At 41.7% G+C, this 11,168-nt stretch overlaps 2 protein-coding genes across 2 annotated transcripts; both read right to left on the reverse strand.

Moving 5' to 3' along the window:
• Positions 1–88: 88 nt before the first annotated feature.
• On the reverse strand, positions 89–1,355 carry LOC123491000 (stonustoxin subunit beta-like). Its single transcript, XM_045220797.1, has 3 exons — positions 1,180–1,355; positions 977–1,023; positions 89–850 (listed from the first exon to the last, which is right to left on the reverse strand). Exon 3 carries the CDS (start codon positions 822–824, stop codon positions 300–302), a length of 525 nt encoding a protein of 174 aa, XP_045076732.1. The 5' UTR covers positions 825–850; positions 977–1,023; positions 1,180–1,355; the 3' UTR covers positions 89–299.
• Positions 1,356–2,259: 904 nt separating this feature from the next.
• LOC123491001 (NLR family CARD domain-containing protein 3-like) lies at positions 2,260–4,308 on the reverse strand. Its single transcript, XM_045220798.1, has 2 exons — positions 2,537–4,308; positions 2,260–2,428 (listed from the first exon to the last, which is right to left on the reverse strand). The coding sequence occupies exons 1-2, from the start codon at positions 3,589–3,591 to the stop codon at positions 2,260–2,262; spliced, it is 1,224 nt and encodes a 407-aa protein (XP_045076733.1). The 5' UTR covers positions 3,592–4,308.
• Between the last annotated feature and the right edge of the window lie 6,860 nt (positions 4,309–11,168).

Consider the following 11,168-nt stretch of genomic DNA (forward strand, 5'->3'; position numbering starts at 1 on the left):
TGTCATCACTCTGAGTGATGATGTGTTTGAGACAGGTGGATGTCATCTTCATCACTTGATATCAGACAGAGACACAACAACATGACTCTCAGTTCCATACAAAACTTTATTGACATGAATCATTATTTACATCATCATCAATGTATGTAATGTGTGACTATACCATTTCGATTTCCCACCTGGGTATCAATAAAGTTAAATTAAAATCTCCCCCCAAAAAACACAGACTAAATCTAATTACAGAAATAAAATTAATTAAAAATGTGTCTGTCAGTTACTCTGGTGATGGCTGCTTTCATTCACAGAGTTTGGATTTTAACTGAGCCAAATATCTCCCTCTCATCACACATGATTTTGAACTGAGGGTAAAGGGGCTCAGTGAACGTGGTGTGGAATGTGTACAGGTGGGTCAGTGTACCAGAGGAGACGCTGTAAAAGGACAGAGTGCCGGCCGGAAAGTCCAGATACACTCCTATACACTTTGGGTCCGGCCTGGGTCCTGGCACAACTGAGAACCTGATATTATGACTAAATGTGTACTGTTCATTGCAGCAGAAAAGCCCCCAAGACCTCTTGTTCTCAATATCCCATTTGGGTGTATATGTCACCCCAATGTCAACCCAGCCAGTCCATTCAACCTGCCAGTAGAAACGACCATCAGACAGGGGCTCCCTGCAGCGTACTTTGGCCCACTTATCCAACTTTTCTGTCCGATCTGAGTCATCTGAATCCGAGAAATCAAAATAAGGATATCGGTTAACCTGTGTTCTCCTCACCACCCTCGTGTTGTCCTCGGACAGAGTCAGGTCAAAATCTGCTGACATACAGTTCAGCTTGAGCTGGCAGGCATCATGTAGCAAGACAAGGCAGAAATAAACAGAAACACGTGTGTTACGTTCTTTTCACAATTTGCTTATAAAAGTTTAGGTGTTTAAAAAGCCAGCTTTCTTTTCCTAAATGTAGTTTGATGACTCACATTTCCTCAGGCCTGGTTTGATTCTGGACTCTCCACCATGGTCCAAACTGTGGGACAAAGAAAGAGTCATGTAGGGCCTATTGAACCTGATTACAGTGGAGATTGCCTTGATGATTTCACTATATAAACTAGAGTCTTGAAAGCCCATTGAGCAATGAGGTGTTAACAGAAGCAAAAGTCAAATCAACTACATTTCCTTTTACCTGAGTTTCTCCAGTCTACAGTGTGGATCCTCCAGTCTAGCAGAGAGCAGCTTCACTCCGGAGTCTCCTGGGTGATTGAAGCTCAGGTCCAGTTCTCTCAGGTGGGAGGGATTTGACTCCAGAGCAGAGGCAAGAAACGTACAGCCTTTCTCTGTGACTAGACAACCAGAAAGCCTACAGAGAGAAGACAGCATAAAACAATGAACAACTGCTAGAGTATATATCTTTTAAGTTAAAACGTTTTGCCCAGTTTGTTGCAGCCCAGACGTAGTTCCTCGAGCTGACAGACTGCTATAGCAGAGGACAAACTTCCACAGGACTCCTCTGTAACCCCACAACCAGTCAGTCTGTCCAACATGAAAAAAATGTATTAACTAAATGTAAAGGGGAGCTGTCTTTAATCAAGAAAAAATTAACCTATAGGGCCAGTTTCAAGACACATTAAGCCAAATCCTGGACTAAGAAGCTAGCTAACAATCAATGGTAAGTGATAGGGGCATGTGTGCAATGTTTTTACATAAATGAACAAATCACCTAATGTCAAACCACATATGGAGTTGATTTGACAATTTTGAAAATTGCAGGCATTTCCCTTCTATTGATCCTGACCTTCCCCTTTAAAACATGTTCATTACTCACCTCAGTATCTTCAGGTTACAGTGTGGACTCATAAGACCACTGGAGATCTGCTTCACCCCTGTGTCTGTCAGTTTGTTGTAGCTGAGATCCAGCTCTGTCAGACATGAGACAGCTGACTGGAGAGCCGACGCAACGGTTTCACAAACGTCATCTTTGAGATCACAACTGGTGAGTCTGTGTGAAACAACCCCCAAAAATGATTGAATTGTTCAAACTTGCCAACATGCATACAACCATCATTTAAAGTTGTTTATCATTATATTTATTGCTTGTTTTCTTTGCCAGAGTAGATTTGGAAGGTTACTGACTGTTGAAAAGTGTTCTGCTGTGTGTTGTTCCAGGCATAGCACTCACCTCAACACAAGTGGCTGGCTGTGAGCACCCATCAGCACAGCCTTTAGAAGCTCTGGTCCCGATCTTCCCATGTTGATATGGCTAAGGTTAAGTGACTCCAGTCGGCAGTTGGGACTCCTCAGTCCAACAGAGAGGGACTTCAGGTCCAACAGGGCGGTGCCGCTCAGGTCCAGCTCTCTCAGCTGGGAATCGGGCAGCTTGTAGTGCAGATGCCACCAGTTTACAGCAACTCGTTGTAAGGCGGCAGTCCGCTAGTCTACAGAGGAGAGACGTTTATTATGGGAGATGTGGATGTAGTATAGGATTAATTAAATGGCTATAAGACATACAGTGACATACTGTACATATCAACACTTCAACTCACATAGCCTTTCGGCAGCATCGAACAGCAGGGACCAGCCTCTTACGCCCCTCATCTGACGTGTTGTACTCTCTCACGTCCAGTTTGTCCAACACTTCCTCTGACATCAAGAGTACGTATGCCATCGCCGAGCACTGTGCAGGCGTCAGATTCTTCTCAGCAGGGTTTTTGGATGTCAAGAACCTTTGAATTTCATTTACAAATGAGGTATCGTTCAACTCAATCAAACAGTGGAAGAGATTGATGCACCTCTCTGGGGAGGGATATTGTCTTTGTTTTTCGTCTGAGAGCTTGTCTTTGATGTTCTGGATGGTATTCTGGATACTCTCTTTGTCTCCCTCTGTCTGGAGCTGTAGGCATTTCAAGAGGATCTGATTGGACTCCAGTGAGATGCCCAGAAGGAAGCGGAGGAAGAGGTCTAGATGACCGGTCTTGCTCTTCAAAGCTTCATCCACCGCACTCCTCTGCAAGTCATGCAGTGTTTTCTGCTGCTGCTGAGAACATCTGGGTTGTGGCCTGTAATCTTCGTCCTCACTGAAGTCATCACCTTCTCCAAAATACCCGTAATTCGATCTTGGTAGCCTGTTCTCTCTTGATGCAAACGGGTTGACATGTTCACTGACAAAGAGGTAGGCAACATAGAGTGCAGCGAAGAACTCCTGAATGCTGAGATGCACAAAGCTGTACTTGTTTGCTCTAAACATTGGGTCCTCCTCTCTGAAGATCTCTGTGCACATCCCTGAGAGCAAGAAGCCTTCTTTGACATCAATGCCACACCCTCTCAGATCGTCTTCAGAAAACACCAGATTGCTCTTTTCCAAGTTTTGGAAGGCTAGTTTTCCAAGCTTCAGAATTATCTGTACGTCAGACTCTGACAGAATACGAGGATCTGGTTCGTTTTTCCCATTATATTTCTTGTTCTTCATGCTTGTCAGAGTGAGAAGGAAACGAATGTACATCTCAGTCAGAGTTTTAGGGACTTTTCCATGGTCATTTTCACTCAACATTTTCCCAAGAACCATGGCAGTAATCCAACAGAAGACTGGAATGTGGCACATGATGAAGAGACTCCTCGATGTCTTTATGTGTGAGATGATTTTGCTGGACAGGTTCTCATCATCACGGAATCTCTTCTTGAAGTATTCTTCTTTCAGTGGGTCGTTGAATCCCCGAACTTCTGTTACACGGTCAAAACAGTCAGAGGGTATCTTATCAACTGCTGCTGGTCGGGAGGTTATCCAGAGGAGAGCAGAAGGAAGCAGATTCCCCTTGATGAGGTTTGTCAGCAGCACGTCCACTGATGTTGTCTTGGTTACATTAGACAACCTCTTGTTGTTATGGAAATCCAGTGGAAGTTGGCTTTCATCCAGACCATCCAAGATGAACACGACTTTGCAGTCGACCACCTTCTTTGCATCCTTGATATCTGTTAGTTCAGGGTGGAAGTCACTCAGGAGCTCCAAGAGATTGTAGTCATCTTTGATGAAATTCAAGTCCCTGAATGGAAGTGCGAAGACAAAATCTACATCCCGATTGGCTATTCCTTCTGCCCAGTCAAGGATGAACTTCTGCACTGAGACCGTTTTTCCAATGCCAGCGATTCCCTTTGTCAGCACAGTTCTGACGGGTACCGCTTGTTTGGATTGGGATTTGTCATTATGTTCCTCTGTCTTAGGGTCTAAAGATTTAAAGATGTCATTGCAGTTGATTGCATGGTCTTGAAATGCTTTGGTCCGAGCCGTATCTTCAATCTGCCATACCTCATGCTCTTTATTAACCCCCTTCACTCTCCCCAGTTGTGATGTAGAGCTCGGTGTAAATATTGTCCAGCAATGTTGGGTTTCCCGTTTTCCAAGCCCTCAAAGATGCTCCCAAACTTCTTCTTCATGTTGGACTTGTGTTTGCCCTTGACTTTTTGCAGATCTTCATCTAATGAGGAAAGAACATTGATAGTGTTGTGGGATGCATAAAATATCTTTACTTCTGTTTTTTTATCTGCAGTATTCAGTACCGTAACGAACACAATACTTTCAGTTACTGGTTTCAAAGTCCGATTTCCTGCATGGGCGTGCCTTATTTATTTTTTTTCAGACTTTTATGAGTCTGTGTGTGTGTTAATCTACAACTGGTACATCCATTTTTTTACTTTAAAATTAATTATATACTGTGTACCCATTTGATTCTTGAAGAATACAACTTACAAATACCTCATGAGCTTAGTTCAACTGTCGTACCCTATCAGAACACAAAATATATGCTTAATTGTATAGTATTATTTGACAGGGACACTGCATATTAACTAATCAACATTTCTGTAATAATTTGTTTTGTTTTTTTGCATTATTTTCTATTATAACAAAAATAACAATAAAGAATTGTCTTACCAGCACCATGTGAAGGCATAGTAACGCTGATGTTTTGATAAACTGAACCTCCGACATTGCAGCCAACAAGTTGGGGTGCAACAACAACAGAACCACCCTGAGCTGTAATGGAGGACTGTGGTGGGGCAGGCTGAGCCGTAATGGAGGACTGTGGTGGGGCAGGCTGAGCCGTAATGGAGGACTGTGGGTGGGGCAGGCTGAGCCGTAATGAGGACAGCGGACCAGAGTCCTGGGCTGGAACGAGGGACTGAGGAGTCTGATCCATGATATCAGACAGTCAGTCTCCTCCCCCTGAGAGAGCCAGAAGCAAAGAGAGAACAGACAATATACACTGAACACTTTCCTTACATTGAGTTGCACCCCTTTTGCCCTCAGAACACCTTCCTAATATTGAGTTACACCCCTTTTGCCCTCAGAACACCTTCCTAATATTGAGTTGTACCCCCTTTGCCCTCAGAACACCTTCCTAATATTGAGTTGTACCCCCTTTTGCCCTCAGTACAGTCTCAATTCGGTATCAGTATTGTAGTCCTATGCCATAACCACAGAAGGCTAGAATGGTCATCATAAAGGATACATAGTTGACTTACAGAAAGATTCCCTAGTATATTTATTTTATTTAACCAGGTACGCCATTGAGTATACATTTTCTTTAACAATAACAACCTGACCACGATAAGAGCGAGACACCGTGCAGCAAAGCAGACAATTCTTTAAAACTCAACACATAAACAGAAAACGTAAAAGACAAATGCACAACACTCGGTAGGATGTGTCGTAGTAAATATATATAATGTTATAGCTTGGTCTGACTAAAATCTTGTGCATGACCCATCTTGTGTTGGGCCTTTGGATTTAATACAATGCACAAAGACTTCTATCTTGTCGGCCTTATCAGCAGGTGGCTATGGACAACACCCACGCCATAGGTCTCTCAGTTCTCCCAACTCACAAGTTATTGCTCTGAGGACATACACACACACACCCCCACACACACACACACATACACACACACACACACACACATCATCATTGTTAAACATACACACATACACACACACACATACACACACATACACACACACACACACACACACACACACACATACACACACGCACACACACACACACACATCATCATTGTTAAGCACACACACACCAAAACCCCCTTCTCTTAGGGCTGAACATCTGAAGACAGAGAACCCGACTCAGAGCCAATGCAATGGAAGTGACCTCGACCAACTCATCAGGACCAATCAGAAGATCAGAACTACTAGAATCAACCTACTTTATTTTATTGTATAAAATGTCAGCACACAATGTTTAGGGGCTCGCTCTCTCAGATATCTCCCTACGAGGTTGACGAACGGGTCCGTGCACGCTATTTACAGATATCTTTACCTCTGAATAAACTGCCTCATATTATACAATTATCCACCTTGTCCGAAAGTCTCTACTTGGTCTCCGTTCTCCAGTAAACTTGTTTTATCAACAAACTTGGTAGCAGAGGGTGGTTTTCTAACTCTGAATTCGGTCCATAAAAGTTGATAGAGACAGGAGACAAGTAAGAGACGGATCTGAAAGGACGGGTGACCTATCCGCAGGAGCAGCCGGGAATCCAGCTCGCCTCAGGGAAACTGATCTAGACGGCCGTCAATACAAAGGTAAGCAGAACCTGTTAAAACAAAATCTGCATATTGTATTGTAGGATAAACTAAATTATGATCAGTAAGTACTGGGCGTGAGTATGGATTACTGTAAAATTTATAACATATCTATTATGACTCAAAAGGCACATATGTAAAGATATCTGAATTCTTTAGGTTTTTACTGTTGAAATGTGACTCTAAGAGAAGAAGTCTAGTTACAGTGGTTTTATTTTCTGTTGAAATGCGGCTTTCTAGTGAGGAGCCTATTACAGAGGTTTTGGTCCAAGCGATGGACCCCTTTTATTTGATCCACAAGAGAAGGATCTGGTGACTTGATAAAAAGATTCAGATAGTCGGGTTGAGTTAATTCCGTGAGAATCCAAGTCCAGAAAAGGTTCTCCCGACTAGACGCCAGTTGAATGGTTTAAACGACTGGGAGTCTCCTTGAGGAGAATCAAAAAAATAAAAATAAAAATACAAGTTCAGATAGTCGGGCAATTGGTTGACGTGGCACTCAACTATATGTACTGTGAGGAACTTAAACTGAATTCGTGTGTTGATGCTGATATGTAATGAAAATGTAATTGTTGAAATGATAACCTGAATGTTGTGTAAGATTGGCCGTTTCATGAGACTAACTAGTGGATAACTTTTAAGAGGACCACCGAGTCCTATTTTGCCTGTTATGTAGCCGCTGCGCTAAAAGCTGACTTGAACTTTTTCCCTCTTGTGGTGTTGGTATTTTCATAATTCCTAAAATTAGATTGATAATTATTTTGGAAGCGCTCGAGTTTGTTAATATATTGTTCCAAAGGCGATTCTGATACCTTTTGGGAAAATATATAATAACTCGAATAACTGAAAAACAATAATAACTTTTGCTAAATAATTCCTAAAATTAAATTGATAATTATTTTGGGAGCGCTTGAGTTTGTTAATATATTGTTCCAAAAGGGCGGTTCTGATACCTTTTGGGAAAATATATAATAACTCGAATAACTGAAAAACAATAATAACTTTTGCTAAATAATTCCTAAAATTAAATTGATAATTATTTTGGGAGCGCTTGAGTTTGTTAATATATTGTTCCAAAAGGGGCGGTTCTGATACCTTTGGGAAAATATATAATAATTCGAATAATTGAAAAACAATAATACCTTTTGCAAAATAATTCCTAATAATAAAGTATTGAACATTTTTTGTGTACGAGGGTGGGACATCAGAGATAAATCTCAGTCAGCGCCAAGAATACATTGCTGGATTCGGCCAGTGACGGGCTAAGAGCACCAAGATAGTCAAAAAAAAACTGTATAACCATGGCAACCACTACCGTCCCAAAACTCAAGTTTAATGAATATCTAGATCAAAAAAATACAGGATAGAGCGGGAGTGGTGCCGAATGGTTTTTTAATTCGATCTAAAAGTTGGTGCGAGAGGAAAAGGCAAATCATCGATCTAAAAACAGATGGAAGAGTGACCTGAAAATCCTGGAGAAATCAACTATTCGTCTTGGCTCAGGAAACCTGATCAGAGCGCGCTCTTCTAAAAAGGTATGCAGAGCCTGTTAAAACGAAATCTTGCATATTGTATTATAGACCAATACCAAATTATGATCAGTAGTACTGAGCGTGAGTATGAATACTTGTTAAATAATTTTCCATCCTAATGAATTAAGGCATACATGAGATATCTGGTATTGTGTTTTATACTAAGGAATTAAGGAATAAGGAATAAGGAATAAGGAATAAAGATAAACGTATCCAGAATGTGTCGAACTACGGATTGACGATTGGTGGATAAGATTTGACCCACAACTAGATTCCTAAAGGGACCCAGTTTGAACTGAGACCTTTTGCATAAATCCTATTAGGGGAGGTCCTACCCTATAGGTTGCGAGGAGGTAGAAGTTTAACTGTGGCAGAGTTCTAGACATTAGGTGGAGGGAGAGGTATGGTTTGAGGGACGTCTGGACGCAGATAAACTCGAATCCATGCTTAAAACAGATACATAAGGTGTGTAAAGGAGAAATGAGCAGTGAGAGAGAAAGAGAGAGTTGCGAGGGGAGGGGCTGGAGAGAGCGAAAGTGTGGCTTTTGGAGCGAGGAAAGACTGGAGTTGGCTGGGAACACCACGGGGTGATTATTTGAGAGGTGCCTGTGGGTTTCTGACGAGGGATGAGATGGGTGAGAAAGTAGAGAATATTTACATTTGCATTTTTGGTGATTTGGTAGACGCTCTTGTCCAGAGCGACTTGCAGGAGCGATTGGGGTTGAGTGCCTTGCTCGAGGGCACATCGGCAGATTTTTCGCCTGGTCGGCTCGGGGATTAGAACCGGCGACCTCTCGGTTCTTGGCGCGGCGCTACTGATCACTAAGCTACCTGCCGCCCCTTATGAGTTTAAGGTTGTGGCGTTGTTTGATCATGTGATAAGGTTTAATTTGTAATCGGACCATAACTAAAGTGGTTGTAGAAGTAATGTATAGGTAGGGGAGAGCCAATAGGGGGCTCCATTGAACTATTATGGTTTATTTGGCATTTCAATGGCATAAGGTGAAATCTGTATGCATGAGGGGAATTCGATTATGTATTATTATAGTATTATGGACACTCCGTAATAAATAAACTGAACCAAACAAGACGTTACTACAGCAATAGAGAATAGTTAATGTTGTTACGTTAGTTCTTAAACCCGATGATAGAGGAAAATGCAGAACGCTGTTAGAGTGTGTTTTATTTAGGCTACTAGGGTGTTTGAGACGGAAGGGCTGGCTAGACGGGGGTGATGACGTGGCTGGATGTGCGACGTGAAAGTATTTACTTTGTGAGAATCGTGAGATGGTGTGGAGTGACTGGCGATGTCCCTGGTTCGAACACAGGTAGGGACAGTAGACAAAGCTTTCGCAGTGGGGCTATATACCTAGATTACTATGTGGATGTGAAAGGTTGAATTAGATAGCTTAAATAGAAGTATTCTAGAAAAGTCTATGAAAATATGTTATAAGGTTACCATGCGCTCTCCCGAAGGAGCAAGGGGAGGGTGAGAGACAGTACAGTTCAGATGGTAGGAACATTATTAAATGTATGCTAATCAACGATAGCAAGTATTTGTTTTATTAATTAGGGCATAATCAGAGAGAACAGTTAAATAAATTGAATAGCGAACTGAAATGGTTTAGCGGGAAAATATAAATGTTTGGTACATGTAGCAGAGTTAGGGTAATCAATTAAATAATAATTGTATACGCGAGGAATTTTGAGTGGTTTTATAGATTAGTTATGAGGGAATTAGATTGATACAAACAATTATTGATGGGTTAAGACTGGGGATAACCAGGAGAAAGAGATTAGCTCATCTCGTTGGAATGTTGCCAAGGGCTAGGGGAGCAGTAGTGAAGTTAGGGCCGTATTTAGGTCATGAAAGTGAGCTACCAAATTAAGGCTTGGCTATTTGTGGTTGTGCCCGTCTACAATGGTGCTCTTTCTTCCTCCTACTTTCTTTGGTCTGTTTCATGTTCTGGGCGTTGTAGAGGAGGATACTTCTCAGTGTTGCCAACTCCTCAGTAAGTAAAGTAGCTATTGGCTGTCCTAAAAGTCACTAGAAGTCGCTAAATGCACGTCACCACTCAATTTGCATCATTGGCCAAGCGCTTGTAATTGTGATGGACCTGTAGGAGAGAGGAATAACTGTGAGAGAGAATTTTTTTGTATACAATCTACATTAACAATCTAAATAGACCACAAAAAAATAAGGGCGGGATCAGCCAGCGGCGGCTTTCGCATGCGCGATTCATTTGCAGTCTGGACGCCTGGAGTGGTGGGAACATCTTCTGCTCTGAATACTCGCTAAATATAGCGACAAAGTCGCTAAATTGGCAATGTTAACTTCCTGAACTTTGCAGTTAACCGCAAAGTTTCATCATCTCTGTACTGACAGGGTTTGGTGACTGGATATAAATTAATTCGAAGGAATAGTCAGAGAGGCGTGTCTTAGTTTATAATACAAAACTGTGTCTGTCTGTCTGTTTTATATACTTTGTATTTAAAGCACAAATGTATTAATAAAGTTGATTTTTCTATCAGTCTGTCTGTCGGTCTGTCTCTCTGCTCCATCCATCTGTCTGTATGTGTTTTTTCTCTCTCTCTTCATAGTAGGGATATTCAAAAATAAAATATATAAATATTTTTAAAAACATGTTGATTTTTCTGTCAGTCAGTCCTCAGTCTGTCTGTCTGTTTTATATACTTTGTATTTAAAGCATAAATTAATTAATGAAGTTGATTTTTCTGTCTGTCAGTCTGTTAGTCTGTCTGTCAGTCTGTCAGTCAGTCAGTCTGTCTGTTGTCTGTCAGTCTGTCTATCTGTCAGTCAGTCTGTCTGTTAGTCTGTCTCTCTCTGTCCAAGTTGTCTGTGTTTTTCTTTTCTCTCTTCATCTTATTATTATTATTATTATATTACATTGGGATATTCAATATATAAGGCCAGCGCTTCCCGAGTGGCGCGAGTGGTCTAAGCTGATCCACTAGAGATCCTGGTTGAATCCAGGCTCTGCTGCGGGCCGCAACCGGGAGACCAATGGGGCGGCGCACAATTGCTTAGGTCGTC

Source organism: Coregonus clupeaformis, unplaced genomic scaffold (assembly GCF_020615455.1).
Source record: "Coregonus clupeaformis isolate EN_2021a unplaced genomic scaffold, ASM2061545v1 scaf6386, whole genome shotgun sequence".
In the NCBI taxonomy this organism is placed as follows: Eukaryota; Metazoa; Chordata; class Actinopteri; order Salmoniformes; family Salmonidae; genus Coregonus; species Coregonus clupeaformis.

Coding starts and splice junctions, on each gene's coding strand:
- LOC123491000 (XM_045220797.1), bottom strand. CDS start 824: ATGTCAGCAGATTTTGACCTGACTCTGTCCGAGGACAACACGAGGGTG.
- LOC123491001 (XM_045220798.1), bottom strand. CDS start 3,591: ATGTGCCACATTCCAGTCTTCTGTTGGATTACTGCCATGGTTCTTGGG. Junction 2,429..2,536: donor CGATGCTGCCGAAAGGCTAT/GTGAGTTGAAGT, acceptor TCTCCTCTGTAG/ACTAGCGGACTGCCGCCTTA.